The 22,741-nt window shown below is 30.0% G+C and overlaps 2 protein-coding genes across 3 annotated transcripts; both read right to left on the bottom strand.

Moving 5' to 3' along the window:
* Positions 1-6,036: 6,036 nt before the first annotated feature.
* On the bottom strand, positions 6,037-7,785 carry LOC136988491 (uncharacterized). Its single transcript, XM_067286727.1, has 2 exons — positions 7,559-7,785; positions 6,037-7,265 (listed from the first exon to the last, which is right to left on the bottom strand). The coding sequence occupies exons 1-2, from the start codon at positions 7,743-7,745 to the stop codon at positions 6,082-6,084; spliced, it is 1,371 nt and encodes a 456-aa protein (XP_067142828.1). The 5' UTR covers positions 7,746-7,785; the 3' UTR covers positions 6,037-6,081.
* A 743-nt stretch (positions 7,786-8,528) lies between these two features.
* LOC136987304 (uncharacterized) lies at positions 8,529-21,462 on the bottom strand. 2 transcript variants are annotated; one of them, XR_010882627.1, is made up of 6 exons: positions 21,366-21,462; positions 13,405-13,473; positions 13,170-13,259; positions 8,898-8,982; positions 8,728-8,790; positions 8,529-8,659 (listed from the first exon to the last, which is right to left on the bottom strand). XR_010882627.1 is itself a non-coding variant. In XM_067285684.1 (5 exons), exons 1-5 carry the CDS (start codon positions 21,459-21,461, stop codon positions 8,780-8,782), a joined length of 351 nt encoding a protein of 116 aa, XP_067141785.1. In that variant the 5' UTR covers position 21,462; the 3' UTR covers positions 8,712-8,779. The 2 variants fall into 2 exon arrangements, 1 of the variants encoding a protein (XP_067141785.1); XM_067285684.1 differs by lacking the exon at positions 8,529-8,659 and having other exon boundaries at positions 8,712-8,790.
* Between the last annotated feature and the right edge of the window lie 1,279 nt (positions 21,463-22,741).

Here is a 22,741-nt window from a genome sequence, read left to right as displayed (position 1 = left end):
TTAATATTTCTTTATTTCACATAGAAATTAATTGTTACCTAGTCTTATAAAATTTCTCATAAAAACTTATAAAATACAAAAATGGAATATATTTTTTAAAAATAATACAAATAAGACGATGCCGGGCTGCAATTGTTAATTATATTTTAATTTATTTAATTTAAAATATATGCTCTCGATCTCCAATTAGTAGTGGCTTGCTCCTGTACATCGTACTTTTCCTGATAACAACAGAGTTGTGCAGTCATATAAGTAACTCCATTAATGGAATTATTTGAATTGAAATAACGTGGTTTTCGGTCTAGACTGGAAGTTCTTATATACTTAATTAAGACCTACTTCCTATAACCTTTCACATCTGATCGTGATTTACATCTATCTAATACCATTCTCGAGATTAGTGATGGACAGACAGGAAGACGGACAACAATGAGAATTTATAGGTGTATATTTTTTTTTTCAAATTGCAGCTCAATTACTTTCTTCTTAATCCTTTCCAACTACACGCTTACAGAATACACGCTTAACAATGGAAGAGTTGACATTTTCTTTGAAGAAAAAATACGAGAAGACAGCAAAATTAATTTGTATTATTTTTTAAAGAATTTCTAAGTTTAATTAAATTGTTATGTAGAGAATAATTTATAAAAAATCAATAAAATATTTTTGTATGATGGCTGAAAATTTAAAACTAATTATTTTATTCTAATAAAAGAAAGTTTATGACTTATTATTTGAAAATTTCTATTATTAATTTACTACAATAAAATTTGTCCAAAATGGAACGGAACCTGAATAAGATGATAACTTATCTAAACGGAAAAAAAACAGAGCGATTTTCTATGCTAAAAAAACAACCTGCTAAGCCGGAAAAAATATTGAATGCTTGCGATTCTGGTTTACAAATTCTGGTGTACTGTTTTCCCCAAAACTTTTAGGAAACCAATTACTTAAATAAGTACAAATATATACATTAAACTTAGATTTTCGTTAAAATACTTGAACTATGTATCTCTCGATATAACGTTTTTCTGTCGATGTTAATGTAAGAGAAATTCAGTACATCTTTAACAAAGCAATGTGGAATATGGTGTCAAATTACATTCTAAATATAGTTGATTAGAACGTCCGTATCACGTTTTAGAGAGTTCTCCAGGTATTTAGAAAGGTGTTATATAAGGATACACTTACATTACCAATATACTTAATAGAAACATTTATTAAGTAGTATGAAACGAACAATACTATATTTGACACTATCAGATTGGGCAGAAAGATAAAACAGAAATCGGAGCTACCTCCTTCTATCAAGTATCACATTAATTAAATATAAATATTTGTCAAATATTTTTAAGAAAAAGCTCTTGAATAATCCTGACTCTTGGAAGAATCATATTGTCATATCATACCGACACCTTCTATAATAGAAAGTACAGTGTGTAACTAATGTATAGATAGGTTTAACAATTACGTCAGAACTTAAGATACCCGAATGTGAGGGTGAAAACAAAGCCAACTCGCGAATTAAATATATTAGCAGTGAGCATTTTCTTGAATATTACATTAACTATAGTATGACGTAAAACAAATTACACATGGAAAATATTTTTAATTGAAATAACATGACTTCCAGTTTAAATCGGAAGTTTTTATATACAGTAGAGCGTCGATAAGTGGAACGTCGGTAAGTGGAATGGCCGGAAAGTGGAACAATTTTCAGTCGGACTGTCGTGCTGAATCGAATGTTTTTGATACTAAATTTACTTCTGAAGTATAATTTTCATGTTTTTTATATTCTTTAATATATTTATTTTGTTTGTACAAAATGCAGAAATAATTTTTAACGATACGATAGCCTCGATGATTATTATAAAAATTTTCGTTAGGCTTAAAATCGACGAAAATTCAACACGAAGCGACACGCAACGGAGAAAAATTCAACAGGAAGCGATACGCAACGGAGAAAAATTTGAACATCGGACAGGTTAATGTATTTTTTCGTACAAAGTCGGAAACTGGAACAAATCATTAACTGGAAGGACCCCAGTCCCCAATTGGTTCCACTTATCGACGCTCTACTGTAATTTGAAAAAATTGTAGGCTTATAAATTTCCACTGTTGTCCATCTGTTTGTCTGTCTGTCCTTCCTTAATCTCCAGAACGTAGTTAGATAGATAAAAGTCGATTGCAAATATGGAAATTTTAGGAAAAGAAGACCCCGATTAACTATATACAAACTTAAAAATTAACTGGAAGTCACGTGATTTCAATTTAAAAGTTTCCACAGAATGGAGTCAATAGTTAAATAGATGACAACATGACTGCGGTTATCAGAAAAATTATGATATACAGGGTCAAGAAACTACTAATTTGAGATGGAGGGCATACACTTTAAATTAAATAAATTAAAAATATGATTACAAATTTTTGCTCTTATTCTAGTGAGCTCTTACTCCATTTAGACACTGGTTATTCACAAGTGGAATGTTTTCATATAAAAATATAAATTTAATTTCTTTTTCTTACATAATTTTATACTAATTTAACTAATAACTAATTTTTAACATTTAATATAATTATTTTATTTTTATTATTTTAAATATTTATTTTATTATGTTTTAGGACTCAGCATAATTGCTATTTTGGTGCTGAGTAACTTATAGCGCCATCTAGTGATGATTTTAAGAGTTGTAGATTGTTTATCATCTTTTGTTCTACATCATTACACAGATTATTTATGGAAAAGACTGAGATTAAAGCATCGGTTTACAAATTAAACGAATGTTGTACATTGTTTTTATCATTTATTATCATTCAAATTTAATTTATAAAATATGACCTTTCAATCGAATTTTACAATGTATTCTTGAAATGTACAGTGCGGTGGAAATTTTGCTCTTTCTCGAGTAGAATTGATTTGGAAAAGAAAAAGTAATTGTAATTACATAAGTTTACAAGTAAATGATTAATGAATAGCAACATAAAGGAGGAACTTTTACGTTTATTGTGTGTGACGCATTACTTCCATTAAACAATAAACACGACCCATCAATCATAATACAGCAGTTTTATCAGTGGCCCTAATCAGAAAGTGCTCTTTATAACTGTAAAGAAAAACTTTTCTGCAGACAAAAAAAACAATGCAGAATACATAAACAATATAAATAATCTATTTCTTTGTGTGCAGGCTCGTGTATTGCATGTATTTCATTGTAAAGTATGTTTGTTTGACATGGTCTGTAACGTATAAAAATGAATAGGGGAAAAAGTGATCACGTGACATAGGTGTCGCGCCTATCGATACGGTTGTAAACAAGCTGTTCCGTTCGAAGGATAGCTTACTTTATAATAATGGAAGAACGAAAATATTTTTTAGGAAGGTTAACAACGGTACAATTAAAGGAAGAATTAAAAAAGTACAATGCCAAGTTAGCTGGTAGAAAAGCCGATTTAATAGAAAGGTAAGTTAAAATAATCTACATCTATATTTTTATCGTTAATTATTACATTTATAATTTCAAGTCCTTATAACTATTACATGATAAGGTAACTTACCAGTATATGAAAGTTTTAAGGATAAGATTTCACAAAATGCACATTTTTCGTCGATAAAAACATTTAAAGATCAGTAAAGTTGTCATTGATTCTTTTCACATTTGCCTAACCAAAACATAAGGTCAAAACTTTAAAATGAAGTTTTTTCCTCTTGGAATATGGTCATGTACTGAACCTGATATATTATAACCAATTTATACCAGTATCTGAAATGTTAACTGTACCAATAGGTTATCACTGTAATTTAGAACAACAATCAACACAAACAAAACTACTTTCTATGAAGTTCTAAGACAATATAAGAGATATATATCTGAATCTTTTACCAAGAGAAAACAATTTTTGGAGTAATTAAAATAAATATAATCAAAATGTCTTTTTTATTGGTCACAAGTCTTCTTACTTGTTTCAATAATTTAATGCAATAAGACTAATTTCTTCACCAATAAACTTTTTGTACAAGTGAATTTTTGCCCATTTCCTTTTACTAAATCTGGCATACACTATATATATATGCCATATTTAGGTGCTTGTCAATACTGTTCAGTTACCTTATACTGTTTATTTTTATATTATATGTAATATATTAAGGTAAGAATATAATATATAATAATAATTTTTGCCTTTCCTGTCAATGAGACAGAAAAAACTAAATAAAATATTGGTGATCATATGTTAACTAGTTATTAAACTTGTTTACAATAATTTTCAGGTTACTGGCATATGAGAGGAATCAGGAAACTCATAATTTTTCTATATCCTGTGATAGCTCTCCTGAACTCAAACTTCCTGATTCATCTGAATATAAGGATCTCTCTCCAAGTTTACAAATACCAGTTTTGACTATAGATACAATTGATGCCTACATGGAGATGTCAGATCAAAGAATGCCACTGTCTGCTGTGCAGATGTATTTTAATGAATTCTTATTAACAATAAGAGGAACAAAAGAAAAAAAATTTTCATATTTTAAAGGTAATGTAAAATCTGAATTAACCAAGGGGAACACATATTATACAGATTTAGTAATTACAGATGATGGGGATATAGAAAATGCAATATGTGAATGTACAGCAGGTAAAGGGCCTAAAGCATATTGCAAACATGTATGTGTAACACTATTGGCAATAGAAGAATACGGAAGAACAGGCAATTATAAGTGTCACAAAACATGCACTCAGGTTCTGCAAACATTCCATCAGCCTACCCGCCAACATAAAGGTTCCCCAATTAAGGCTAGTGAGCTTCCATTTCATTTATTTAAGAAGAGAGGAATGAAAAGGAAACGATTGGAAGACATGAAATTTGACCCCAGACCATCTGGCAGTTCAATCTCTGATTATACAAACTTTGTTATTAATTTGGCAATGAACATGCAAAGTGGTTGTGCAATACCGATATTACAATTAAGGCAACCAGCAAACATGAGGGCTTTAGAGTCAGATCATGATTATTGCAAAAGCACAATGTCCGAAATGTTTTTAAAAGCTTTACATGTAACTGAAGCAAGTAGGGAGTACATAGAACATTTGGAAAAAGAGACCCGATTACAACGAAAAAGTGCAGTTTGGAAGAAGGAACATTTGTTGCGTTTGACATCTTCAAACTTTGGAAAAGTTTGTAAATTAAAATCAGCAGACAGACTAAAATTGTGTGACTCGTTACTGTCAAGTAGGCCAATAAAAAGTAAGGCAATTTCTCATGGCTTAAGGTATGAAAAAGAAGCAATTGAAGCATATTCTTCTTTTGAAAATACTCCTGTGAAAGAATGTGGCATGTTTCTTCATCCAAAATACCCATTCTTAGCTGCAAGTCCAGATGGGCTTGTGGATGATGATAAAATATTAGAAGTTAAATGTCCTTACTCCAGTTTTAAACTTCCTGTGAATGTGCAAAATGTACCATATTTGGAATGTACTGATGACAAAATTACTTTAAAACGGAATCATGATTATTTTTATCAAATCCAAGGTCAATTAGCAGTGACAAATAGACAAGTTGCTCACCTGTTTATTTACACAAAAAGTGACTTCAAAGTTTTTATCATTCCAAGAGATGATAAATTTATTGCAGACATGACTGAAACACTAATTATGTTTTTCCATGAGCATTTTAAGCCAGCTCTTTTAAAAAAGATGTTCTATAAACATTAAGTTTATAAAATAATTGAGCTAATTGTTATTTTTATTTTACAATTTGAGTTTATGTAAAATTTTTCTAGATGGTAAATTTTTTAAATAATAAAAAGAGATTTTGTTTTAAAGATTAAAATTTTTTATTTGCTTACAAATTTACAAACATTTATTCAACTATAGTACAAATTTTAAAACCACTATATTACTTTGAATTGAAGTTCCATAATGAAGACCTTACTGTGTATGCTAGTATACATTCTTAATCTTAGAATTTATAAGCAGACAAAAATTTAAAAATACTATAAATGGAAAACTTAAATTAGGCTAGGGTCTAGAATGAAAAAAAACATTATATACAGAATTAATAGAGCTAGACTAACAGTGAAACAAATTAAGCATCTCTGCCAACAATGCATGGTCTAAAATTGCATAACATAAAACATATAAATATAATTTCACTGCCAAGTTTGGTTACTGTCGGATGCATGTGTTGCCTCAAAATCTTATATGTACGAGCCATTCCTATAATACGTTCAATATGTATTCTTTTACTAGATATTTTTCTGTCTCGAGATAACAAACTGCTGCTCAGCTGTGCTTTTCCTCTCATAAAAGTGGGTGTATTTACCACAACATCTTTAGTAATTAGCAAGTCCTGAATGTTAAAACCTCTATCAGCCATTACACAGTCTTTTGCCTCTGTTATTTTACACAGTGAAGACCTTTCTGCAATCTGTCGATCACTTGCAGAACCACCATAGGCTTCTGAAACAAAACTTACTAGACCACCTGGTGTGCAACCTACAACTGCTTTTAATGTGTTGTCATTTTTATATGATGACCATGTAGCCTGCTGTGCAACAGGATTTTTTGGTTTGCTTATTTTGCATTCTAGAGAATCAATGATAACTCTAGTATTTGGAAATTTCATTTTAAAATCTCTAGGCATGTATGTATCAACAAGAGATCTTTCACTCCATATATCCAACTCTTGCCATTGTAAATACATGAAATTGATCCAAGTAATGAAAACGTTTCGTACTGTTTCTTCAGATACACTAAACATCCTACTCAACTCAAAATTTGCTGTATTCAATCTTAATTTTATTAAAGTCAAGAACAACTGGTTTGGCACTGCAAGTGTTACAACCTGAAACTTGTAATATTTTAAGCTGTATGCTGCTGGTCCCAAACTTTGTAGTACAAAATTGAAAGAATTGTAGTTCTCTAACCCAGTATAGTAATGTATAGCATTGTTGTCAAACTCAAATCTTTCAACTGACATTGGGACTTCAAAAGTATGGGTCTGTGTAGTTACACAGACCATAGTGCTTGCCACATTATTTTCAATAAGACAAGTAGCCTTTTCCTCCTCCTCATCTATTATTACTTCTCCTCCTATTTCTAATGTACCAGTATCCATTATATAGCATGCATCATGATTATCTTGAACTTTGCGTTCACGGTTTTCTCTTCTTGCTCGTCTGCTCGCAACCGAAGGTGCCTCTTTTTTAGACCAAAGAAATACATTTGGTACAGCATCAGCCTTCAGTTGTCTCTTTGCTGGGATGTTTCCTAATAAAGTAAAATAAATCTATTTATTTTTCATTTAGCATAAAGAATTAACAATTAAATCCATGATACTATATATATTTTTTATCCTTTGTTAACTTAGCATTAATGCTATGTAAGTGCTCAAAACTAGCCTCTACTGTTAGGGCTTATCACGCCTAGATATTAAAACTAAACAGAGACTTTTGATGTAAACATCAAGTATTTTTCAAGCGAGGTGTTTGAAGCTTCTTAATTGCTAATAGCTTGAAAAAAATATTGTACAGTTATTATAATTCTTTAAATAATGTGCTTACCAAAGATATTAATTTCCTTATACTGATCAGGTGTGAAGTGATTTTTACACACGAGACTGGATGAAGTTGGTTTCCAATTTGCTCTTTTAACGGCGTGAATCCATTTCTTTCGCAATGCTGGATTTTTTGGAAACTTGTGACCACCACTATTAGAACAATGTGGTACACAGCACCACGTACTTGGCATTTTTGAAACTTAAAATATTTATTAGATTTTCGTTTAAAGAAAAAACAAATGGTACTTTACAACCGACAACGTATCGCTTAGTCTGTTTACGACCTCATCGATACTAGCGCCGCGTGCGGAGTAGATTTCACTTTTTTCCCCTATTAATTGCTCAAAGAAAAAAAATTTATAAATCTTATAATTAATGTGGCTGCATCAATTAAGCTCATGATCAATAAGTCCTGTTAGTGCATACATTTCTTATATAAATCTTAAATAAATTTTTATTTACCATCTTTTTGTGGATATAGTACGCGGATTACCTGTGTTTGAAGTCAATTTAAAAGGAGTTGCAGGTTATATGCCGATTTTAAATTGTCACCAACTCACTCCCGTGGAGCAAATGTTGCAACCTGCGTACAAAATAATCTCCGAACAACGACCACCTCCAAACAACGGTCAGTGTTTACGTTTCCATGAGAGGTTTGAGTATACTATAAAATAAATTTGATAGAATTTTTATATTTAATAAAACGTTTTCAATTGTATTTCGCTGTGCATTATTTATTTTACATTATTTTTTTAAAAATCACATTTGATAAATTTTATTTTAAAAAAATAAAATAAGATATGAATTTTCTGTAAAGCCGAGTGTAATGCACCCAGTCTCCAGCAGATGTCATTAAATATTTAACACAATAAAACCCTTCAAAACAGAACCTTCCTAAAGGGGAAGAATTCTTGAAAATTTTCTGTTTAAAAAGGAAACCTGCTAAAACCGAAAAAATATTCGGTACCGTACGAGTCCGTTTTACACAGGTTTTACTGTACTTAAACTTTTAACGCCATCTGCAGGCCTTTATAAGAATTATTTCAGTCTTTCACGATCGTGTTCACCATTATTTGGAAGTTGAAACAAAATTTTCAGTCGAAACCTAAAATAAAATTATTAATTAAAGAATTTTTTTAAAATTAATTGTATATTTAAATTATAAGATTATACCTGATTAAATTTTGTAATGAAACAGCATCTTATGGGATCAGTTTAACTACAATTATGTATTACCTAAAATATAGTTTTAATTATAATATTTGAAAAATAAAATTAAAAAAAATAAATATATTTTTAAAAATTATTGTAATTAGATATTAAGTTAAAAGTAAAATATTTACATTTTTTATCGGTAGAAATTTTTGTAGTTAGAAACTGTTTAGCTTGAAGCATAAATAATAAAATTGAAATGAAACAGCTTAGAATCTAAATATATAAAATAAATACGTAAGTTATAAAATTATTAAACAATTAATTTTAAAAATATAAATTTAAATTAAAAACGTGGGGTGGCCCAAAAGTCAGTTAACCGCGTTTTATTTCCGTTCGTTTGTTGCATTCGTGAAATTTGCGTAAACTGTGTTCAGGACAATGTTTGGTTAATGTTACTTATGGTTCCAAAATGGCGGCTCGTCTCGGATTCCAGCAAATAGAAGAAAGGAAACAGTGGGGACGCACGTTCTAACCTATTCTAATAATTTTGTTGGTAATAATTATGGTAATGTATTAGAATAGGTTAGGTTAGGTTAGAACGTGCGTCCCCACTGTTTCCTTTCTTCTATTTGCTGGAATCCGAGACGAGCCGCCATTTTGGAACCATAAGTAACATTAACCCAATTTTTTATTTTTATTTTTTTTTTTTATTCGCGAAATTCTTAGAGAATGCTTTAATATAGGTATTAGATAGCAAGCTCTTATTTAAAAATGGTTAACTAACTTCCGGGCCACCCTGCTTTTGATGTTTAATATTTGTTTGGCTTATGAAATTCTGTTTGTTCGATTGTTAGATTTCGTATTTTAAATTTCTTCCGTAAATAGCGGATAGACAAACTGATTTTCTTTGTAATTGAAGTTTAGATTATTTACAAAAAATATATAATATTTTTGAGTGTATCTTAATCCTTTTACATCACCACAGAAGTAACAGTTAACATGGTTTTTTGAAGACAAAACTTCTTAAAAACAAAGGTAAAAAACAGGTAAAAAATCCACAATGTTAAAAATGATCGAGTGTCAGCCTTTTACTGTAGGATCTGACACTTTTTACATTAAAAAACACGAAAAACACGACATATCACCACTAAAGGGCCAGAAGCAGTTTAAGAATGGATAAGGAGAACATGGTGAGAAGAATTCGTGTTTTCTAATGTAAAAAGTGTCAGATCCTACAGTAAAAGGCTGACACTTGATCATTTTTAACATTGTGGATTTTTTACCTGTTTTTTACCTTTGTTTTTAAGAAATATTCTCTTAAAAAACCATATCAACTGTTACTTCTGTGGTGATGTAAAAGGATTAAGACAGACTCAAAAATATTATATATTTTTTGTAAATAGTCTAAACTTCAATTACGAAGAAAATATATCCTGAGTATTCACGAAAGAATGATTTTCTTTGATTTTTATTTTATTATTATTATTATTTTTTTTTTAATAGTGAAAAGTGTTGTTTGTTCAAACTTTAAAACGTAAAGAAATATATAAGTGTTCTCATAGGGAGAGACTAAGTAGAAAGGATCATTGTCACTCCTGTGATTTGTTTCTCTTCAGCTTTGGTTTTTTTTTCAAAAATAAATTCATTCTAATAGTCGTAATACCGAAATAACTATACTAAGCGCAGTCACCCCTCTAGTTCACTTTTAAGTCGCATGTGGGCGCTGTATTATTCGGAAGATTCCATTTTTTTAAGGTAGTTGGAGTTTTCGTTTGTTTGATTGGGATTCATTACTTTCCCTGTTGTTATGTAACCGAGGAAAAGTAATGAATCTCAATAAAAGACTTTTACATTTTCTGACTCATGGACCCTTAAAACGTCCAGAAGTGCAAAAAATTCGTTTCTTTTTTTTTTGTATGTATGTTAGTGTATGCGTGGGGCACAATTTTGTTCACCCTGTTTGAAGCTTAATAACTCCTGTGTCTTTTGTCGAAATTTTTCTGAAATTTTGCAGGGAGGTCTGTGTATTAGGAAAATTTATGTTGTTAAATTTTGATAGTTAAAAGTCAAGGGAGTGGGGAGATAGAGGGGGGTCACGTATCATATCTCAATTGGAATTGACTTAATGAAGATTTTACTCGTTATAAGCACTTACAATTTCTTATGAAACGTCTCTACCTTCATAATTAAGCTTTTTGTCATTTTATAATAATCAATAATATAAAATGTTCTTAAAATAAAATATCATAACATATGGCGCCACTATAATTTTAAATTTCTTTTGCTGAAAAAGTTACGCAACAGTTTATAATACAGTAGAGAACCGAAAATCGGAATCAATTGGGGACTGGGGTTGTTCAGATTAGGGATTTGTTCCGATTACGGTCTATGTACGAAAAAATATATTAACCTGTCCGATGTTCAAATTTTTTTCCGTTGCGTGTCGCTTCGTGTTGAATTTTCGTCGATTTTAAGCCTAACGAAAATTTTTATAATAATAATCGAGGCTATCGTATCGTTAAAAATTATTTCTTTATTTTGTACAAACAAAATAAATATATTGAAGAATATAAAAACATGAAAATTATACTTTAGAAGTAAATTTAGTATCAAAAACGTTCGATTCAGCACGACACAGTCCGACTGAAAATCGTGCGATTACCGGCGATTCCGATTACCAGGGTGCCGATTTACGACTCTCTACTGTATAAATTTCTGATTGATAATTTTTCTATTTTTACTCTTCTATTAAAATACATTCTTTTTATTTGAAATAATTTGTAATAATTCGAATTTAAATGCATAAATTTTATTTTGTAGCCCTTGAGAAGTTACATTATACCATTTTTCCTTTTTCAGTTACTAACACTCAAAATTTATACGTACAAGTAGGTCTGTATGAATTAACATTACTGTTCAAGTACTTCAGACCCTGTTGTCTAGTGCTTGTAATTGTTACAAGTTTTCACAAACAAATTACAAGCAAAATGTTTTGAATATAAAGCATTATAACAAGTTACAAGCCACTATTAAGCAATTTCACCTGCATAAAGTTACTTATAATAAGTAACAAGCTGCAAGTATTATAAGTCTTGTAGGCTGTATTAAGTTACTAATATTTAGGAATTATTTATTGTGACAACGTCAAAATGCCGGGGTGCAATTTTTTACTTCTCGATGCGCAATGCTCTTAGTAGTGTCTTACTCCTGTACATCATACTTTCCTTGTTAAGAAGAGTAAATAGGAAAAGTATGATGCCCAGTTAGTAACAAGCTACAAGTATTATAAGTCTTACAGCTAGTAACTTGTAATTTTTATGAAAAAGGGTCCAGGGCAGTTAAATTTCTTATTTGGAATGCAATTTTCGAAAACTGCAGACCTGTAAATTCTCACTAGCACGTGTCTGTTTGTCCTTCCTTAATCTCAATAACGACATTAGAACGATGAATTTCGAGACAAGATATGGAAAGCACAGAGGCAGGAGGCCCCAATTAACTATATACAAACTTCCGCTTTGTACCGAAAATCACGTTATTTCAATTCAAAATTTTCTCCAGAACAGAGTTAGATAAATGACTGTCATGAATCTTTTGTTAACAGGAAAAATATGATGTACAGGGACAACACATTACTAAAATTGAGAGCATCGTGACGAAAAATTGCAGCCTGGCATTGTGACAATGTCACAATAAATAACTGCTCGTATTTAAAATGTATTTCCCATAAAGTTCCTCTCAAGTTAAGTTTCATAAATTTCTGTGTGGAACTTAACTTGAGAGGGTTGTTTATTAGGAAACATCTCACTCAAATTAATTTCAATACAAATTTTCAGAATAGACTTATAAATAATCACTATTTACACATAAAAATGTTTTCCAATAATACATAAAACAGAAGCAATATCTTTATTCTATTTTATTTAATATTTTTTTAAGTCAAAATGCATTCAACTAGAGCAATCAGTGCTGTTCATTTATTTTATAATATATTTTATCTATATAAATAAAAATGTAAATATTCATTTGTTCAAAATCTTAAATGTCGGAAAGTTCTTAACCGATTGCTTTGAAATTTTGACACAACGTTGCACTCGAATACGCGTGTGTTTTATGTTATATAGATGTCGAAATTCCCCCTCCCCGCGGAGAGGACTAAATTAAGGCTTACCGCGAAGAACTGGTTTTCTATTATATTATTTTAGATGCGGTTTTTTGCGTGTTTGATTGTGTTTTAATAGGATACGTGAAGAGAATGTAAACTAAGAAGAGACTTTTCGAAATTTCCCCCCCGCGGGGAGTGTTATACATTTATAATAAATACATTTCGAGCCACAGCAACGCGTGGCCCGGTACAGCTAGTTGTACAATAAGAATTAAATTTATTAAAAAAGGAATCTTAATGTTTAATATAATATTTCTACATTTTAAAAATAATAAATAAATAATAATCATAAACATACTTTTAATAAAGTTTTCTTACTCAAAACTTTGGACTGTAGAAAAGTTATTCCGATTTCATTTCTTCCAGAGATATACATTATCTGAAAAACCTATAATGAATTTTAAAATTATTTTTTTTTATTATAGATTTAAAAATATTCTAGATTTATCTAAATATTTAGCATCTTGCATGTTTTTGTGTGCTTAATTTTTAGTAATTTGATTATTTTTAAAAAATTTTCAAAGGAAACTTACCGCATTCATATCTTCTGCAGACAATTCTTGAGAAGATAAACGGCATATGTATTGATAAGGACTGTGTATCTGTAAACGTTTAAATTATAATAACATTTTAAAATAATTCTAGTATATATTTTAAAAAATATAAAATAAACGAGCAATTATTTATTGTGATACCGTCACAATGCTGAGCTGCAATTCTTAATTAGATTACATCAAGACCGGAAGTTTGCATATAGTTAATCGGATCCTCCGGCTCCTAAGCTTTCTATTTCTAGTTTCAATTTTTATTTATCTAAATTCGTTCTCGAGATTACCGAAGACAGACAAAGGCGGGACAACAGCGGGTATGTACAGGTCTGCAATTTTCAAATAATAGCCCATTTAGTATTTTTCATCTTAATTTTAAACAGAACTTTTTCAATATTTTCGAAGATTTTGGGTGTTTTTTTTCAACACGTGTAGTGGAAGATTTTTGCATTTTTGTATTTGTAAGATACGTTGTAACTTGAAAAATCTTGATACACTTTTGCACACTTTGAACCAATTTAAGTGCAATATAAACTCCATTGAATTGGATTTTTAAAGCTTTTATTGATTAAACTTTCACGCAATCTCTGTTATAATTATGTCTTCCTGTCGAATTTACTGTTTTTCCAATATCTGAGTGAATAAAATCCATAAAATCCACTGAACACTGGCTGACGAAATGAGGTTTTTGGGTTTCTCTTAACCTATCTAACGCTTAAATACGAGTCATCATTTCATAGAAAGTACTTCCGAAACTTATTTTTCACATATAATGTCTCAATAAGAGACAGTTACTTATAGAAAATCCTTTTAGGAGGCATTTCCTTGGCAGATTGCCCTCGTATTGCATTGCCATATATCATTAATTCAAATCAATTTAAACACATACTTCTTACATTAAAGGTCTTCTAAAATAAGATTATAATAAAATTTATGGTTTGAGGATATAATATAAAATTAAATTTAATTGATCTCTTTAAGTTAATCGTTCAATTTATTTTAATTATTTTACATCAGAGGTTCATAATACAATTTCGTGCTATATAATAATCAAATCGATTTATCATTAAGTTTTTCAGAGCTAATAATAAGCGTAATCCATCATTAATAAAGGTAAGCAAAAGTTCTATAGAGGATAACGGGGGGCCTGGAATAAAGTACAAATTGAAGCCCGTGGCAAATTAAATTATTATACGAAAATAAAGGAAGTAAAACAAACATTGTATTGAGGCTCTACTTCCCTGGTGTTCGGGAAAATTTGCTCTTTTTGCCTTTACCCCTAAGACAACAGGCCTAATCTAGCTAATCCTCTATGAGAGATCTGATTCAAGAGATCAAGAAGAGTCTCGCATCTCTCTCTTCATCTGACATCATTTTAAAGAATTTGATATATTCAGAAACAAAACAATGTTTAAAAAATTGTATTATACTTTTAATATAAATTATAACAAAAAATAAAGGATTTTTAAACACAAGGAATACCATGGGATGAATAATTTGTAAGAAATGCCTAATGAGTTATCTCTAATTAGAGAGTTAGGGAGACCTCAATACGTTTCTTATAACTTATCTTATTCCACAACATCAATTCCTGTTATCCAACTCCTTTGGCAGAATCTAATCTTAATTAACTTTTCAATAAACGTTAAACTGCTTCATTACGATTAAAATTTTCTGTAAATTAAGCTAAACAATTTGCAATTTGTGGTTTTTACGGGGTTACAATTTAGAACCTCACGCTTTATTACTAATTACTGACGGAGGAAGAGCCTTATATGTTACACAAGATAGAGTATATAAACTTACCAATATAGAGATTTTTCCACAAATCCAACAGGTAATAAAGAGGAGCAAGGGTAAAATTACTAGAGCAAACCATATTTCTTTAAAAGTATTTTCCATACTTATAAATAATATATAGGCGACGAGAAGAAAATATAAAATGAAACTTGAACTCAATAAAATTGCTACAATAAAACCAATTATCGCTCCTGATTTAGTTACCCCTCTACACAGGTCAATATATATATTAATTAATGTTTTTAAAGAAATTAATTGATTGGGATTACAGTCGATGATGTCTTGTAGAGCAGAACGTAAACAATAGACTATTTTATAGAATTGGATAATTAGGTGAATGGCCAATGCTGCACTGTATAACATGATACCCAACGCATACAGAGTTTCTAAATTCATAATAAAGGTAGAAATAATATGAAATATCACAGGTAAAGTAGTGTTTTCTGATATAATTCTCTTATGGTAAATATACCTTTTGCAAAATAGCACAGAAAAAAATAAGTAAAGAAATGAGAAAATGTAAAAAATCCTCCTCTTCCATACATCACTCATTGCGCATTTTTTAAATAAACAATTATTGTATACCATATTTAGAAGATACAAAATATCCTTTCCTTTTGAGGCGATAAAGTACATTTGAAACACTGCAATGGCAAAGAAGAACATTGAAAGTGCAAGAAAGACAATGCTGTACTTCTTCAATCGATACGAATTGATGTCTCCATAATTACGAAAGGGATGATCTCTTGGTAAGAATATATAAATTGCATTTCGAAGACAAGCTTGCCACAAAAGTATATTAATTAAATACGTATAAATTTTTAAATAAGTCCTTTTTAATTGTTTTATATCAATTATTAAATGAATTCCAAAGAAAGTAAGTACATTCGAGTAAAAATCTAAGGTACATACACCACAGGCACATTTAGCGGTAGTGTTCTCCATTTTTTTGTTACGTATAAATCACATCCGTCACTATCCATCTATATCTCTTAAGTATTGATCAATGCACATTACAAGAATGTAACGTGATTTCTTAAGTTACGCATGCTTATTAATATTGATGAAGTGATGCAACTATTTGCGTTGTACACGCGTTTTTGCAATTAAAATTCAACATTCGAAGAAATTTTAAATAATTTTATATTATTTTTCTGTGTAAAATTATACAATAAAACCTGTATAAACCGGAATCTCAAGGAACATTTTTTCTGTCATTTTATCTGTCATTTTTTAGCCGAGGAACAGTAATAAAATATCAGTCAATAAATCAATAATTTTAATTTTAATGTAAACGTATACAATAAAAATGTAAGAAATTGTTTACTCTTCTAGATTAAGGATGGTGTGATAAGTCTATCACAATAGACCTGTTTAAAACGGAACCTTTCAAACCGGAAAAAATATTCGGTACCAGGCGATTCCGATTCGGTACCAGACGTACGCAGGTATTACTGTACGTATTGTTAGATTATTACTATATTAATTACGCTAATTGCCACGGCATCTTTCAATCAGGTTTCGATGTGGCAAGTTGTTGGCCATTTCAGGTGTTATTATTATTATTATTATTTTTACTTTTCCAGCTGTTAAATATAACAGAGGAAAAGTATGGCGATAAATCAAAAAATGACCCCCCCCCTCAAGATTTTTACATTTTTGGACTTAGGACACCTGAAACGTTGAGAAATGCAAAAAAATTAAGGGGTAATTTCTGTATGTATGGCTGTTAGTGTGTGTGTGGAGAGCACGATTTTGTTCACCTCTTTGAAGCGTAATAACTCCTGTGCTTTTTATCGAAAATTTCTGAAATTTTGCAGGGAGGTTTGTTTATTAGGTGGATTCATGCTATTAAATTTTCACGATTAAAGATCGAAGGGGTGGGAAGATAATGGGGTCAGGTTTATCTCCAGTAGGGTCAGATTTAATGATGATTTTACTTATTATTAGCATTTACAATTTTTTAATAAAACCCACCCCTACCCTCAAAATTAAGCTTTATGCCATTTTATAATATTTTTGCTAATCTGAAACCGTGTCGTTATTCTTATTTGTTTCTTAAACACTATGTAGTGTAATTAATTGATCACTTGGCATTCATTCATATCTTTATTTCCAATTCAGTTGATACACGTTTTTTGGATACACGTTGCGGGCTCAAGTTGCCCCTCTTCAGTCAACTAAAACGTTATAAAAATACACATGGTTTACAAAAATCATTAAATATATATAACTGGTATAGTTTTTTAACAAAACGTACCTTTAGATCACAATCGTGTACGCAATAGGTATATCACTTACACAGTTATTATTCTTGTGTATTTAAACAAAAAATTTTAAAAACCGTAACCCAACCTTGCAACCGTATTTTATGACGTAAGAAAGAAAAGATTAGTCCATGGGTAAGGTGACACCCGAAAACATGTTACTGTAAAAGCAAAGCCATATCGTCCAGATTAGAGTTCTTGGTTTATTGTTCTCTTAGAATATGAAGGCACTTCAATCTAAACGAACGAATTAACATACGCGGATAGAATTTTCACTTCGAATCTCGGACTAATCGAATTCTATAACACGTAAATCTCTATATCCCCGGCCGGGACAAAAGTACAGTTACGAACTAACGGGATTTCGAACTATCCGAGTTCGAATTAACGAAGTCTTCTTGTAATATTTTGGTCGCGCCACGTTATACTTTATTCTATACAAAATCTAAGACGTCAAGCTAACACCGGATCCAGAATTTAAAACAGTAAATACAGAATTTTGAATTAAAAACAAACAATGTTTCTATTTAAGGCTTTATGTAAAATTTTAGGTAGCTTTTGCCTAAAACTTTTACCTCTTCAATTATTTTGATTATTTTAAACACGTAATTTCTTCAAAGGAAATTATAATCAAGTGGATCATAAAAATTCTATCTTAAAATTTCCGTTGGATATTTTGTAAGATGCCGGAGAAGCTTTGTGATTTATTTTATGTTTTAAAAATATTTTTTATATGTTAACATTCCTTTAATTTTTTACATACGCTTCAGATGAAAAACTAACTTTATAGGGAAATTAATCGTAAATGAATCAACATTTTATACGAAATTTTCTTAAGTAAAATAAAAAGGACCATACATTAACGTAATTATTCTAAATTAAGTATACAGTTTTATGCTAGAATCTGAGTATTATTTGTGACGAAGGATAATGCTTTCATAACACGTATCACTAACGTGTAATAGATTTCATTATTGACTTTAAGCTTTGTGGGGCATCAGAAGTCGATATCTTCGACAGGTGATGAGATCGATACTTATACAAGCGACCAGACAAGAAAAGTTTACAAAAATTAATTCTTATAATATAATTTTGTAAACTTTTCTTGTCTAGAGAATATATATATATATATATTATATTTCATATATTATATATATATATTTCATTGAAAATATATGCAGTAGAATGTCTGACAATACGAAACACTCGAAAGAACACATTCTAATGTTGTGATTCTATCACGTCAAAAGAGGCCACAAGGCAATCAAGACTCGAATTTCGTCTACAAAGCGTTTGTTAAAGCATTTATGGATGAACAAAAGTCGACCAAATTTTGAAAATGGGAAAGGGCAGATAATGCAGCAGAAGGCGACGATCCAAATTTGTTTGGCGTCACTCTGATGGAGCTGCTTCCAACTGCCATCACTGTCACGAAAGAACTTTACACAGCACATAGGGAAAAGATGATTTTATAGAAGCCGGCCATTCTGGGCTGGGAGGGCTACGTCATCCACCTTGCAGCCTAGACTAAGCGCCAACTGATTACCACCTATTTGGCGCCATTCAGAACCATATTGCCAATATACAGTTCAATGACAATACCCGATGCTCGAGATTTTCTTCAAAGTAGTAGTAGCATATGTTTTCCATCTCGCCCACCAGTGTTGTAGTGGATAAAACCACTAATTAATAGTAAATATAAAAAATTAAGTTGTAAAGTAATATTAAAATACAAATGTAATGAAGGAGGCAGGACCTAGATACTTCGATTTTTACAAATAATTCTTCAATAATTATAATGTGCGTGATATTCATTCGTGCACTTGAAATATGCATTAAAAATTCTAAAATTCTCATTTTTTATAGATTGTAGATAAATATTTGTAATAATTTCTAAAATTCTTTTAAAATAAATTACGAATTTAATTAATAATGGTAGACATTTATCATTGTTTTAAGTTGTATTTTTAGAGTGTAGTTTGGGACATGGTCACCAAAATCAAAAAGATCTTTTCTGTTGGTTTTCTAGAACAAAAGCAAACTTTAAAACTAATGAAAGAAAAGACAATAGCGTTTTAATATCGGCTGATTTTTTAAACTATCTTTAAAATACAACACTCTCTAATGGCTTGTTATACTTATACTCTTTTTCTTTGATCATCTCCATAATAATATATTCCGTGTATAATAGTACCTACCGAGCCCATTAACAGGACTGTGGGTCTGAGGCTTTTTTTGTGTTCATAGAAAATCATACAAGTGTAAACTGGAGTACTGACTGACGCACTGACTTCTCAATCAGAATTTGATTCCCTGCAGTAAGCGAAAGAATATTAATTACTGCTCTGGAGCCAGCTCGGCATTTATTGTAATGAATACAGTATACCTATATCTCTTTTTAGATCGTCCATATTTACGCGATTTTCGAATACGTGGTCGACAAAAGAAAATTAATCCTCCTTTTACGCCAGTGATTCTTTGACACGAAAAAAACAGTTTATTTGAAAATTTTTAAATTTAACTTCACGTTAAAATTGTTGAAATCAAGAGTTAATTTTTTTTTTTTAAGTTATGTGAACCTTACATCAGATCTATGTCGATTTTATGTTTCCTGTGCTACCTTGTGTTTACTATATTTTTGTACAGTACAAGTAATGCTAACTATAAATGATGTTAGAATTAAAAAACTCGCGTTTCTTTTGTAAATTGCTTATTTTTCGCTCCACTGAAGTTGTGGATCCTATCGAACATTTCTGTAAAGAATACCCTTGTACCGGTACATCATACTTTTCATGTTAACAAACGAGACTTGTCAGTGATCCAAGTCCTTTCAGGTGAAAATTTGAATTGAAATAATGTCACTTCCGGTTTATACCGGAAGTTCGCATGAAGTCAATCGGGGCCGCCTGCCCTATGGTTTTCATATCTGGTCTTGTCTTTCATGTACTGTACCTAACTCCGTTCTTGAGATTAAATGAAAAACAGACAGAAGGACGGACAACAGTGGGAATGTATAGGTCTACAATCTTTTCAAAATGCAGCCCAATAACTCCATTTTCATGATATGTAATTGAAAAATAGCTACATTTATAGATAATGTTGCTTCATTTTTCTATATTAATATTAAATTTGAGTATAATATTTATACTCAAATTTAATATTACATTACATTTATATTTATATTTTCATGTTGCTCATGATTTATTCTGCCAATGGTCGGTTATTGAAATAATTTGCTTCAACTTAAACAGTAAGTTAAAAAAGCTGTCAGTTTCTTGCAGTTTCTAACACGTGTGATGTACAAAGTTAAAGTAATGTGTGGTGCCATGTTTTATGAGATTTTATGGAAAAAAGTTATTATTTTATTATTAATTATTATAAAAAGGCAAATGGCTTGTTTTGGATAGAAGTGAGTTTCTAAAAAAATTATAAATTCTATTAAGACTATAACTTTTATTAAGCTTGACCCCACTGGAATTATGAAACTCTTTTTCTGTATTTCTTACTCTTTCGGTCATTACCACAAGTTAATAATATCAATACTCCAGTTATAGAAATAGTCCTGCAGAATTTTGAAAATTTCTGGTTTATCCATTTCCCAGATATAATACAATATAGATGACACTGACACATGCACGCACGCGCACACGTAGTGTACAAAAGATTTGTAATATTTATACTTTAACTCATTTCGTACGTAAATAATTATATAGATAAATACGGATTGCTGATAGTAATGAGTGAAGAGACTAGACGCGCTTAGTAATTAATGCAGTTTAAAATTCAGAATTTTTAAGTTAATATGAAGAATAATATTTATAATTTCCAATTTTATAACTTATATTATTGACAAATATAATAAGTACTAATATCACTTACCAATATAGAAATTTTTCCACAAATCCAACAAATGATAAACATATATAAAGGTAAGCTTAGAAGTGAAAACCAAATTTCTTTAGAAGTATTTTCCATAGTTACAAATAATACATAGGCGACAAGAAGGAAATATAAAATCAAACACGAACACAACATAATGGTAATAATATTTCCAATAAATATGCCAAATTTAATAATACCTTTGCAAATATCACTGTATATGATTAGCAATGACTTCAATGGGATTGTTTGGTTTGGCTTATAAAATGTTATATCGCCAATAGAGGAACGTAAATAAGTAACTTCTTGATATAATTCTGTAATTATATAATAACATAACGTAGCGCCGTATATTAAAATGCCGAATGCATATAAAGTTTCTAAATTCATGATAAAAGTAAAAATAATGTGAATTATCACTGGTAAGGTATTATTTTCTGATATAATTCTCTTATGATAAATGTATCTTTTGCAAAATATTACAGAAAGAAATAAGTAAACGGCTGTAAAAAAGTAAAAGGATCTCTTTTTCCAAGCATCTTTCTTTGCACTTTGTTTAAATAAACAATTATTGAACAACAAATTAGCGATATCTTTAGCATCTTTAGTTCTTGAAGTTGTAAAATACATTTGAAAAAATGCAACAACTAAAAAGAACATTGAAAGAGCAAAAGATACAATGCTGTACTTCTTCAATCGATACGAATTGATGTCTCCATAATTACGAAACGAATGATCTCTTGGTAAGAATATATAAATTCCATTCCGAACACAAGCTTGCCACAAAAGTATATTAATTAAATACGTATAAATTTTATAATAAATCCGCTTTGATTTGTTTACATCCAGTCTTAAATTAAGTCCAAAAATAGTAAGTATATCATATAAGTACTCATTAGAGCATAAAAAGCAGGCACATTTTAAGGGTGATTTCTTCATCATGAAACACTTTATATGTATTTACAGTTTATTATTTGACAATACAGTTATTAGCATAACTATATTGATAAAATTTCTGTTGTTATAATTCGAATTCACTATAAAAGCGTTTGTATTATAAAGAAAGTTACTTACTTTTCTAATGACATAAATTATGATATTTAGTTATTAAAAATAAATAAAACTGACTATAAATTATTCTAATAATGTATCCGTCTTCAACACCCATACTGGTAATTCAGTAATAAAATATTTATCGATCAGTTTATATCGATTTTTAATTTTATATATTGCAGTATAGGGGTACGTTGCGCTAAATTACATAATTAATCATACGCTACGTCATCATATTCTACTTTTTAAATTCTCACTCGAATTTTAGACAAAGTTTAGCTGCACATAAAAGATTATTTTTATAAATTTATATCCTTACATGT

Source organism: Centruroides vittatus, unplaced genomic scaffold (genome assembly GCF_030686945.1).
Source record: "Centruroides vittatus isolate TY-2023 unplaced genomic scaffold, ASM3068694v2 contig_10, whole genome shotgun sequence".
In the NCBI taxonomy this organism is placed as follows: Eukaryota; Metazoa; Arthropoda; class Arachnida; order Scorpiones; family Buthidae; genus Centruroides; species Centruroides vittatus.
The sequence above is the reverse complement of the archived record's forward strand: the minus strand, read 5'-3'. Positions and strand labels throughout refer to the sequence as shown.